The 12,532-nt window shown below is 41.0% G+C and overlaps 1 protein-coding gene across 8 annotated transcripts in view; it reads left to right on the plus strand.

Annotated features, from left to right (window-relative positions):
- Positions 1–12,297, plus strand: part of HERC1 (HECT and RLD domain containing E3 ubiquitin protein ligase family member 1) — a 180,052-nt gene extending 167,755 nt beyond the window's left edge. For all 8 annotated transcript variants that reach the window (XM_075857663.1, XM_075857666.1, XM_075857668.1 and 5 more), the window contains 12 exons: positions 460–582; positions 761–863; positions 1,005–1,174; positions 3,795–3,933; positions 4,214–4,383; positions 6,853–7,022; positions 7,130–7,295; positions 7,423–7,499; positions 8,657–8,909; positions 10,751–10,903; positions 11,162–11,467; positions 11,708–12,297. In XM_075857663.1, the coding sequence (XP_075713778.1) occupies positions 460–582; positions 761–863; positions 1,005–1,174; positions 3,795–3,933; positions 4,214–4,383; positions 6,853–7,022; positions 7,130–7,295; positions 7,423–7,499; positions 8,657–8,909; positions 10,751–10,903; positions 11,162–11,467; positions 11,708–11,893 (2,016 nt within the window). In that variant the 3' untranslated portion in view covers positions 11,894–12,297. The remainder of the gene's footprint in view (positions 1–459; positions 583–760; positions 864–1,004; positions 1,175–3,794; positions 3,934–4,213; positions 4,384–6,852; positions 7,023–7,129; positions 7,296–7,422; positions 7,500–8,656; positions 8,910–10,750; positions 10,904–11,161; positions 11,468–11,707) is intronic.
- Positions 12,298–12,532: the final 235 nt, after the last annotated feature.

Consider the following 12,532-nt stretch of genomic DNA (forward strand, 5'->3'; position numbering starts at 1 on the left):
TAACGTCCTAGAAAAAGAAAAGAATGTTCAAAAAAACGATGCCAACATAGAGTAGACATATGGGGGATGTTAATTAGCAACAATTTTGTGTGGTATAACTGCCTGTCTTACAAGCAGATACATTTAAATGTAGGAATATGCAAATTTTTGCCTAAATTTTGGTGTTTTTCACAATTAAATACTGAATGTATCGAGCAAATATTGCCAGTAACATAAACTCCAATGTATCACGAGAAAACAATTTCAGAATCGCTTGGATAGGTAAAAGCATTCGGACGTCGTTACCACATAAACTGAAACATGTCAGATTTGAAAAATGAGGCTCTGTCAGGAAGGTCAAAAGTGGCCAAATAGGGAAGGTGTTAAATGGTTGATCCTATATGCTGCGTTTATCACACGGATCAGTAAAGGATTCTTTTCTTATGACACCCTTCAGTTATCTCCTAACTTGTGTTTTAGGTGGCCTGTGGACTGAACCATACATTAGCTGTGTCTGCTGATGGATTGCTGGTCTGGGCTTTTGGAGATGGAGATTATGGGAAGCTTGGTTTGGGCAACTCAACTGCAAAATCTTCACCACAGGTTTCACATTTTTTTTGTTATACTTGTTACTGCACCATGTAGGATTATGAGACTTTGGAAACCTGTGTTTCAAATAAACATAAATTATATGTACAAGTGTAATTCCTGAAATTCCATGTGGAACGTGTTCTATGGTTTTAGGTTTGATAATTTGCCTAACAGTGCCTTTTATGTTTAGAAAGTAGACATTCTCTGTGGGATTGGCATTAAGAAGGTGGCGTGTGGGACACAGTTCTCTGTCGCACTGACTAAAGATGGACATGTTTACACTTTTGGTCAAGGTAAGAGTTTTCATGATTAATAGCCCTCATTATTTACACCTTAATGTAAAATCTATTTCATCCTAATACTTACTCATCTTGCATAATTACTAAATCTTTACTTACACATATTTGTGTACCACATTTTTAATTGTTCTCCAGACCGTCTTATTGGTTTGCCTGAAGGTCGAGCTCGGAATCACAATCGCCCCCAGCTGGTTCCAGGTCTCTTGGGTATCTTCATTGAAGACATAGCAGTGGGAGCAGAGCACACGTTGGCTCTCTCATCTGCTGGTGAAGTGTATGCTTGGGGTAGTAACTCAGAGGGTCAGGTTAGTGATGAGATCTCGGCAACTTTAGCCATGGACTTCCTTTGCTTGATTATATTTAAAAATAAATAAATAAATATATATATATATATATATATATATATATATATATATATATAATACACATTTATTTTTATTTATTTTTTTAATTTGCATCCACTTTTACAATAACTTTTAGTGTGTTTATAACAATTAATATTATCCTCTAGAACCAGTAACCACTAACACTAAATCCAGACCTAGCGTTTTTGGGCTTCTATTTGGTCAAAAAGTCATGCAAAGTACAGTACTTTTGTGTTCATTTATTTTAGTAAAGGTGGAAATGTACTTAAATTTTTTTTTCTTAAAGGCATTTTATGTAAACAAAGCTTAAAGGGGTTTTCCCATAATCAATATTTATCACTTATAAATGACCGATTCTGGCTATTTAACCCCTTGACTGTCATTATCAAAAGCGACTGCTGCACTTAAAGGGAACCCTTCACCTATTGAACTTTACTTATCCCTCACTGGCCGCTGCTATGAAAAGTTCATTTCCGTTATCCCCGCTCCTAAACTCCTCCTCCGACTGTAAATAACGGTCTGCAAGCATTTCGCGACTTTAATTGTAATAATCCGGTGTCCCTTTGTGCGCACACACCAGAATAGTACATCAATGCACAAGCGCGGGATATTGTGTGCTGGGGGAAGGCGAGGAGCTGTCAATCAAAAGTAAGGAGGCGCGGTAAACTCGGAAAGACTTGAAGAATGAAGATTTGACTCTTTTCAAACGAAGATTTGACTCTTTTCTGCTCATTAGCATACGGTGTGGGAACACTAAAAAACTGACTAGTAAAGCTTCAGAGCCGACTAAGAAGATAATTATAAGTTATATAGAAATTATTTTGCACCCACTACCACCAGGCAGTGCTGGTTTAATAGGTGAAATGCTGGTGACAGGTTCCCTTTAAGTGGTTTTATAGAGGGAGGGGGCCACATCTGCACCACCCCTCAACGCAATATTGGGGTGCTGATGGGTTGTCATGGCAGTCTAAGGCCTAATTAAGACCCCCACGTCTGCCATGTTTGATAACCAATTAGGCCCCGCTTGAGTGAGATTAAAGAAAATGGTAAAAAAAAAAAAGCATGTCAACTCAATGTACAAACATTAGGAATAAAAAACGGGGCGATTGTAGCGCTGCTAAACGTCACAAACGGACTTCCAAGTGAAGATAACAGTATGTATTGGGAAATAACGGACAGCGTGTTTCCGCTTCAAAACGTCAGAGTCAAGCTTGTGGTGCAAAAACAACTCCACATTACCTAATAAGTGGCAGCACATTGAAATATATATCAATTTGGTATAATTCTTATCGTAAAAACCCGCAGAATAACATGTAAATGATGCCACACCGGGAATGTAAAAAAAAACAAATCTAAAACAGCAATGGCCGAAATGCTGGGTTTTCCTTTTCACAATTCCCCCACCGCTCCAAAAAATATTTGAAATGTTCAATACAGTATACGTAAGTAGGAATGGTGCCATTAAAAAAATACAACTCCTCCTTCATATTGTTATGTTGAGGGAAACTGGAAAAAAGCTATGGCTTTTAGAATGTGTAGAATTCTAAAATCTTGTAATTTTCACTCTGGCCACTAAGCCTCACAATTTACTGAAACTTCCTGTTCTGTAGTGATCACTTCTCAGCAGTCACCTCTTTATCATCCCAGACAGGATTACAATGAAAGGTAACACCTATATATAGATAATGCAGGATCCACCAGTGACAATAGATAATGGATACAGCTCCCCGTATCCCTTCGTGCACAATGACCTCTGCACAGGTCACAGAGCATGCCTAGAAAACTCTCCCATAGAATTGATCCGCTCCAGACTATTGTTTCCTATGGTCCATGTGGCTGCTATAAATGATCTCCCTAAATGCTGTAACAGTAGCTTCAGCACGGTGACTGCCCCCATAATCATGAACATAAAATAGAATCACAAAATCTAGATTTTAAAATTTTTGAGAAAAAAAAATATGATTTACTATCTTGTTTTATTAGAAAAAATAATATAGGTGTTACATTCCTTTTAAGGCCCAAAATTTGTTGCATCGTTAAGGGGAAGATGCTACTTCAATGCGTGATAAAATAATATTGAGGATGCCATAATCGATTGACAGTATATTTAAAGGGGTCTTCCCATGAGAGACATTTTATGACATATCCACAGGATATGTCATAAATGTCAGAGAGGTGCAGGTCCCACCTCTGAGACCCGCACCTAACTCCAGAACGGGGCCCCCTAAACCCTGTTCTGCCGCTCTGTGTTGCGGCTGAACCAGGTGAATTCCGATCATAAAACAGGTTATATTGTCGGGACTTACGAAAACAGCGTAGCTCGCTGAGCTGCACTATTTTCGTAAGTCCCATAGAACTGAATCGTAGTTACAGAAACAGCGTGGCTCACATGCTACGCTGCTTCCGTAACTGCCATATACTGCTATGGGAGTTATGGAAACAGCGTAGCTATATGAAACAGCGCAGCTATATATATCTATATCAATGGGGCATGTGAAAAGTATTTGGACCAGAAATGCATTTACAGTTTATCTGATGTTTTACTATTATCGCCCTTCAGCTAGGTCTTGGTCATACCAATCATGTACGTGAACCCACTATGGTCACAGCATTACAAAGCAAGAACATTCGTCAAATCTCAGCAGGACGATGTCACAGTGCTGCTTGGACAGCTACTCCTGTACCACCACGTGCTCCAGGTAACATGTTTGTTACTATACCAGAGGTCTCCTTTGGTTCACATTTGTCATGTCTGTATCTCATCTAGTAATATAATTGCCTTTTTCTTACACTTGGACTTACTGGAAGACATAGGTCTCTTTCAACTACATTTATTTCCATGCTCAGTAATTATTTATTTATTTCTGTTACTTCTATAGCGACAACATATTCTGCAGTGCTGTACAGAAGTTAATGATGTTGTTGGCTTCATTAGTATTTACTTGTATAAGTTTTAACTAGCTTTTACTGGATCTGTAGGTGTCTCAGTGCCATTGCAGTTGGGCCTCCCTGATGTTATCCCACCGCAATACAGTTCTCTGAAGGACATCTGTACCCACACAGTCAGAGCAAGACTACGGCTGCTTTATCATTTCTCCGATCTTATGTATTCATCGTGGAGGTTACTGAACCTTAGCCCCAACAACCAGGTACTCTGATTATTCAGCACTTTATTCCTTATGATATACAAAACTTATATACTTTGCAAAGCAAATGTGATTTTTTTTTTTTTTTTCTTGCTTGTATCATTTGGGGGACACAGATCCATGGGTATATGCCCCTGCGACTAGGAGGCTGACAGTAGGTAGACAAAAGTTTGCTTCTCCTACTGAGGCTATACACTTCCTATATACATTAGCCTAGTGTCCATAGGAGGCAGGGGTAAGTTCCTCAGCATATTTAACATAGGCTTCACGTGGCAGGCTGTCCGGATCTGGGGATTTACCTGGGTTCAGGGCAGAAATGGTTTGTGAGATTTCATCAGGGGCAAGAGGGTGATCTAAGGCTTGGGCATTTTCTTGAGACAGGTGAGGGAAGGAGATGCCCTCTAATTACATATAAATATTGGTTCCTGAGGAGCAGTTGAGAACTATACAGGTCGTTATAGAAGTGATAAAATCTATTAATAATCAAATCAGCATCATTGGAGAGAGTGCCCTGGGGGAGCTGGAGAAGAGTTATTTTGTTTAACTATATGAGCCAACACTTTACTTGACTGGTTGACTATTTCAAAATAGTCAATCTGCTATTTCTATCAGTCCCTTATACATTTAATAGAGCAGTGGGTGCATTCTCAACAGCCGCTCCATTTAAGCTCCTCCTTACTGCGGGAGCAAGGAGGAATGGGTGTTCGGGACGCCCCTTCTCGTAATCGGTGAGGGCCCCCGCAGTGGGACCCCCAGCGATCAGACCATTATCACATTTCCTGTTGATTAGGTGATAATTGTTAATTCTGCTGCAACCCTTTTAAATGTGCAGTAATAAATTCACTGTTTGCTTCATTACTCTGTACCCCATCTCCCTCTTGAAATTTGTTCCTGTTTGTTTGGGCACTATAAAATGAAGCCCAATAAAAGTAATTTTTGATTTCTTTAAATTTTATAAAGTCGCAGATAGTAAGAGGTTCTTCCTATTGGGCCAAAATAATTGCCTTTTTTTGTCATTACTACAATGCCCAGTTCCACATGAGGTCCCTTTCAGGGGCAATCCTTTCCTAAAGGGACAAATCACTCAAGGCTCTGGACAAAAAGATTTTGCCTTTGAGGTTTCGAAGAGATTTACTATGGTGGGAATAGTCTTCTGCTCCTGGGAAGCAGTCTTCATATCACACATGACGCAGGGCCTATGGTCAAAGGAGGGAGCTTCCTTTCAAATAATCATATTGGAACTGAGAACCATCATTTTTAGTTCTCACTCACTGGACCTCCCTTCACAAAGGTGATCTAGTTCGGGTCTGGACAGGCATTTTAACAGCAGTGGCTTATATGAACCACCAAGGAGGGACTCGTAGCCAAGCAGCAGTGCAGCAGTCTTCCAAGGTTCTGCACTGGTCCGAAACCCATATTCCAGCTTTATTCGCTGTACACGTTCCTGGAGTTGAAAACTGGGCAGCAGATTTTCTCAACAGGGAGAAACTACATTTTGGGAAGTGGTCTCTCCACCCGTAGGTTTTTCTTCAGATTTGTCAAAAATGGGGGACTCTAGGCATGTGTGAACCATAGGGTTCCTCTGTTCGTGGCCAGAACTCGAGAGCTGGTTGTGGTGGACACTCTTGTCACTCCGTGGTGTGGTTTCGAGTTCCACTCCTCTTTCCTCCCATACGCCTTTTACCTCGGACTCTTTGAGACTGGTCATGATGGAGAGCCTTTAAGCCATTTTGATCGCTCCGGATGGGCCTCATCCAGCCTGGTATGCAGACCTTATCGGTCCACTGGTGGAAGCCATTTTTAGTGTCCTGATCTTCTTTCCTCAGGTATGCTATTCCACCCCACTTTACTTCAACCCTGAAAGACCCCAAAATATTAGGATGCATCCTCTACAGCCACGCCATCAAATGCAGTTGGTGATTCAGACCACGGTAAAGACTCGAAAGCCTCAATCATCAAAGGTGTACCATCATACTTGGCAGGCTTATTTTCGCTGGTGTGAGGAGCGCAGTTTTCATCCCCTTGTGTATTCCACTACCAGACGTTTGTTCTTCCTCCATTCGGGATTAGAGGAAGGTCTGGAATTGACCTCTCTTAACATAGATCCACTTTGTCCATTCTCTTTTGCGGCATTTTGACTTCTCACTCTCAAGTCAAGACACTGTGCCCCTCCCTTCTGGTGACCGGTTGCTCCATTTACTTAGTTGTGGATGCTCTTCTGACCTCTCCATCCGGGCCTTTATGTCAAGAATGCTCTAGGAACATTTCCAGGGAGGTTGCACCACATTATTACATGGTTGACTGTAATCATTGCTAATGTTGTAACATCAATGGTTAATATTTATACTTAGATGTATTATGAGAGTTTGGCGCATGAGAAAATTATTCCTATGACTTGTATTATTATTATTATTATTATTTACTACTTATATATGATTATTTTTTCAAGTGCGTTTTTTTTTATCTTTACAGAGTAGTACATCCCACTACAATGCTGGGACGTGGGGTATCGTACAGGGCCAGCTTAGGCCCTTATTGGCACCCAGAGTTTATACACTTCCCATGGTTCGATCTATTGGGAAAACTATGGTTCAGGGAAAGAACTATGGACCCCAAATTACCGTAAAAAGGATCTCCACCAGGTTTGTTTCGTTATTCCTTGCTTTCTCTTGCAATCACCCTGAACATCTTGCTTTTTTTCTTTGACATTCATAAAACTTCCTTCTAATTCATCTTTTTCATCTGCCAGGGGTAGAAAGTGTAAACCCATATTTGTGCAGATTGCCCGCCAGGTGGTGAAGTTGAATGCATCTGACTTGCGTCTCCCATCTCGAGCCTGGAAGGTGAAGTTGGTGGGAGAGGGTGCCGATGATGCAGGGGGGGTGTTTGATGATACAATCACTGAAATGTGCCAGGTGAGGAGTTTACATTGATGCTAAGATTTCAGGAGTATTGTTACACCCATACGTTGTATTTATTGTACCTTCACATTCTTATATGAATAATTTCACATAACCATTGCTTTTGATTGTCCTTTGCAAGGAGCTGGAAACTGGAGTGGTTGATCTTCTGATTCCTTCACCTAATGCAACAGCTGAAGTGGGTTATAACAGAGACAGGTAAAGCTTTTACTCATGAACACTGACATTACTATGGCACTACATTTGGTATTTAATTTCCTGGAGCAAGGTCTCACTTTATGGTTTACTTTTAGCATTCTATTTTATAACTTGCACTAGATATGTCTCCTAATTATCACAAAAAAACTAGGCCATGGCATCATTTTATATCAGAAGCGGCCAAACTTTTTTCAGTATGGGATCTACTTTTTGTGGGGATCTACCAGAGAACTAGGTTTAGTCACATGTGGTGTGAGGGGGACGCTGCAGCAACTTTTTTGTTATGCCCTATTTTCAGTTGCCCCAGTGCAACCATAATAGTGATATCATCCATAGCTACTTACTGATTGCTTTTGCTCCAGAGCCATTTCTACTTTGTAGATACCCATGCTGCTCCTCCCCTCGGCTTTAGGGCCTATTCAGATGAACGTATTAATAGTCTGTGTGACGGCCGTTTTTTAACAGCCGTCACACGGTTGCATGTATTTCTATGGGGCTGCTCACATGGCCGTTATTTTAACGGAATATGTGAAGGGCCCGTGAAAGAATAGGACACGTCCTATTTTTGTCCCCTTTCACGGATCCCTCCACATGCTTGGGAAAGGTCCTACTGGATTGAAACGTTGCATATTTGGGTGAATAAATTCCTCCTCTTTTTGGATGTGCTGTCTTGTCTCTATTTATTTGGATCCCTCAATAGGCTCAAGTCTATGAGGGATCCATGAAAACAGGTCCCGTATGGTTCGAATTGCCGATTTCGCACATGTACGTTTGAATATAGCCTTACTAGTCTGTACTAGAGGCCTCCACTGACTTAGATTTTTTTTTAGGATGGAAGTATAAGGCCGAATTCATGTTGAAATTTCCAGATAGAGCCTAGATGTGCGCTTACCTGACGATTATCACACGATCCAGTCAATTTAATTTGCTTTTCCTGCAACACATATACCCGATAGACTTATATGATTGCTCCTATTATGTTCTAAGATGCTTTTCAGTGCAAAATGTTAGCATTTACCATGTGTTTTGTTAGTTTTTCGTATGTGGTGTTTGATTGTATGACTAGTATTGTCTAGCATATTTATTTGCATTGTCTAAATATAGTTTTAGTGCTGCCCGTACTGGGAGATTAATACAGCTATTTCATTCTTCTAAAGGTTCTTGTTTAACCCATCTGCTGGAATGGATGAACACCTTATGCAGTTCAAGTTCCTTGGCATCCTTATGGGTGTGGCAATCCGAACAAAAAAGCCGCTTGATCTGCACCTTGCAACCCTGGTATGGAAGCAGCTGTGCTGTATTCCTCTAACTCTAGAGGACCTTGAAGAGGTCGATCTGCTATATGTGCAGACTCTCAATAGCATTCTTCACATTGAAGACAGTGGCATCACCGAGGAGACCTTCCATGAGGTACAACGTTGCTGCTATAGAGACTGGACTTATATTATAACCCTACTAGTACATTTACCAGTGACAGTCAATCACTAACCACTGTCCAAACCAAGCTTGTCAGGACTACTTTTATTATGCTAAACACACGTGCACATTTAGGCTATGTTCACACGGAGTATTTTGGGGGAGGAATATCTGCCTCAAAGTTCCAAACTGAATTTTGAGGCAGATATTCCTCCCCCAAAATACTCCGTGTGAACAGCAATTATCGCGCCGTTTTTCGCCCGCGGCCATTGAGCGCCGCGGGCATAAAACAGCGAGATATACGCTTTCTCCTGCCTCCCATTGAAGTCAATGGGAGGTCGGAGGCGGAAGCGCCCGAAGATAGGGCATGTCGCTTCTTTTTCCCGCGAGGCAGTTTTACTGCTCGCGGGAAAAAGACGCCGACGCCTCCCATTGAAATCAATGGGAGGCGTTCTCGGGCCGTTTCTGCCGAGTTTTGCGACGCGGTTTCCGCGTCAAAAAACTCGGCAAAATACCCCGTGTGAACATAGCCTTATTTAAAGGAAAACTTTGCTTATACATATATATTTTGAAATACATTTAAGCAGAAATAAAACTGCATAGATTTTAAAAAAAAGTTGTTTTTTAACTATACATTTTACTATGAAATATATTGCTTAAAGCGGCTCTGTCACCAGATTTTGCAGCCCCTATTTGCTATTGCAGCAGATCGGCGCTGCAATGTAGATTACAGTAACGTTTTTATTTTTAAAAAACGAGCATTTTTGGCCAAGTTATGACCATTTTCGTATTTATGCAAATGAGGCTTGCAAAAGTACAACTGGGCGTGTTGAAAAGTAAAAGTACAACTGGGCGTGTATTATGTGTGTACATCGGGGCGTGTTTACTACTTTTACTAGCTGGGCGTTGTGCATAGAAGTATCATCCACTTCTCTTCAGAACGCCCAGCTTCTGGCAGTGCAGACACAGCGTGTTCTCCAGAGATCACGCTGTGTCGTCACTCACAGGTCCTGCATCGTGTCAGACGAGCGAGGACACATCGGCACCAGAGGCTACAGATGATTCTGCAGCAGCATCGACGTTTGCAGGTAAGTCGATGTAGCTACTTACCTGCAAATGCTGATGCTGCTGCAGAATCAACTGTAGCCTCTGGTGCCGACACGATGCAGGACCTGTGAGTGACGTCACAGATCTGCACTGCCAGAAGCTGGGCGTTCTGAAGAGAAGTGGATGATACTTCTCATCAGAAAGCCCAGCTAGTAAAAGTAGTAAACACGCCCCGATGTACGCACATAATACACGCCCAGTTGTACTTTTACTTTTCAACACGCCCAGTTGTACTTTTGCAAGCCTCATTTGCATAAATACGAAAATGGTCATAACTTGGCCAAAAATGCTCGTTTTTTAAAAATAAAAACGTTACTGTAATCTACATAGCAGCGCCGATCTGCTGCAATAGCAGATAGGGGTTGCAAAATCTGGTGACAGAGCCTCTTTAAGTAGGTGTGAGAAATGGGAATACATGTGTGGCCAAAACAGGTTTGACAGCTAACTTCTAATCTAGGACAGCAACCTGCGATAGTATATACTGTAAGTTGAAATTTTTTGCAGCACAATGGTGGCTCGGTAAGCCATATGTTCTGCTCTAATAAATTGGATGCGTGACTCGGTCCATTATTTTTCTTTAAATAAGTCCAAATAACAAAAGATGGTTCTTATGAGTCAATGCCTTTAGCTTCTACATGTGTTTCTACTATTGGATCTTGTTTTAAAACTGAGAAGATGCTTAAGTTCAGAAGTGTCATTTATGTTCTCATTATTTTACCTCATTTTAGATGATACCCCTTGATTCTTTTGTGGGTCAAAGTGCTGATGGAAAAATGGTGCCCATTATCCCTGGAGGGAACAGCATACCACTGACCTTTTCTAACCGCAAGGAATATGTAGAGCGAGCAATCGATTACCGACTGCATGAAATGGACCGACAGGTGAGTGACACTGAAAATTTCACGAGACCTAGAGATGATATATTTTTCTATACATTTGTAATGACTTCCTATTCTAGAAACGCTGACCGCTAGGCATCTCCCTGAATTACTTGATCAAGACGCCAAAGCATTTTATCTCAATATGTACCCCCCCCCTAGTCTTCTTGAGAAATACAACCTAGCATGTAGTCCGTTGTGAATTAGAAATGTATTTCTCGTGTTAACCTGATGCCTATATGCCTTTGTTTTGAATGCCAGGTGGCAGCAGTGCGAGAGGGAATGTCATGGATTGTGCCAGTTCCACTCCTCTCGCTTCTCACTGCTCGGCAACTAGAACAGATGGTATGCGGGATGCCAGAGATCTCCGTGGAAGTTCTGAAAAAAGTGGTGCGATACCGGGAGGTCGATGAACAACACCAGCTGGTCCAGTGGTTCTGGCAGACACTAGATGAATTTTCTAATGAAGAACGGGTCTTGTTTATGAGGTTTGTTTCTGGCAGGTCCCGACTCCCAGCTAATACCGCGGACATCTCACAGCGCTTCCAGATCATGAAGGTTGATAGGGTAAGTATACCTGTTAAATAGACAAATAGCTCAAATAATGTTTCCACATTTATTTTTATACTTCCAGTTCTACTATGACTATACAATAACGTATGGTCAAAGTGTGCATGTATGTATATATATATGTGTGTGTTTATAATTGTATTATCATATATATTATTTTTTATTATTATTATTTTGCTGTAACTTGTTGCAGTGTGACACACACACACTCACTATTATCTGCTCTTCCCACTACAGCCTCACGACAGTCTGCCTACCTCACAGACATGCTTTTTTCAACTCCGACTCCCTCCATACTCAAGTCAGCCAGTGATGGCCGAACGCCTGCGCTATGCAATCAACAACTGCCGTTCTATTGACATGGACAATTATATGTTATCCCGTAATGTGGATAATACAGAAGGATCAGACACAGACTACTAAATTCCAGCTTCGAGTACCCGCTCTCTAGAAGTGAAGGCGTGAAGTTCCATCAGGCATTTTACAACACCCATAATATTTTTCTTTTAATAACCGAGAAAACTTGTTTTAATTTAATTTCTCCCTACATCATTGTAAATTAAATTAAACTGACCCTTCCCTCACACGCTGAATATAAGTTGCATGGAGAGCAGGTTTTCTGTTGAGGGACAGGGTAAGTGGCCAAGGGACTTGGTAAAGTTTTCCAGACAACCCTGGTCTGTGCTGTACTTGAATATTGTACATTGGTGCACTTCTGGTTCACCCCCAAGAACAGTTTTACATGATTATTCCTATTTATTTTGTTTTAATTTGAAAGTTGCCTGTGCAGGGTTAGATATGCAGAAAAAATAAACCCAACAGAAGGATTGTGTGGTTATTGTTCCTTGTGTGTTTCCTTGGGAATATTACGTGAGAAGTTATACGCTTACAATACAAACTCATACAAGCTTCACCTACTTATGGTCTGAATTGTGTGAATACGGGATATCGCAAACAAACGTATTGCACTGTGGTTAACATTACATATACAAAAATCATAAAGAACAAGACTTGACAAGGTACAATGATTTAAAAATAATACAAATGTGGGAGGAGATTCTT

This window comes from Rhinoderma darwinii, chromosome 3 (genome assembly GCF_050947455.1).
Source record: "Rhinoderma darwinii isolate aRhiDar2 chromosome 3, aRhiDar2.hap1, whole genome shotgun sequence".
In the NCBI taxonomy this organism is placed as follows: domain Eukaryota; kingdom Metazoa; phylum Chordata; class Amphibia; order Anura; family Rhinodermatidae; genus Rhinoderma; species Rhinoderma darwinii.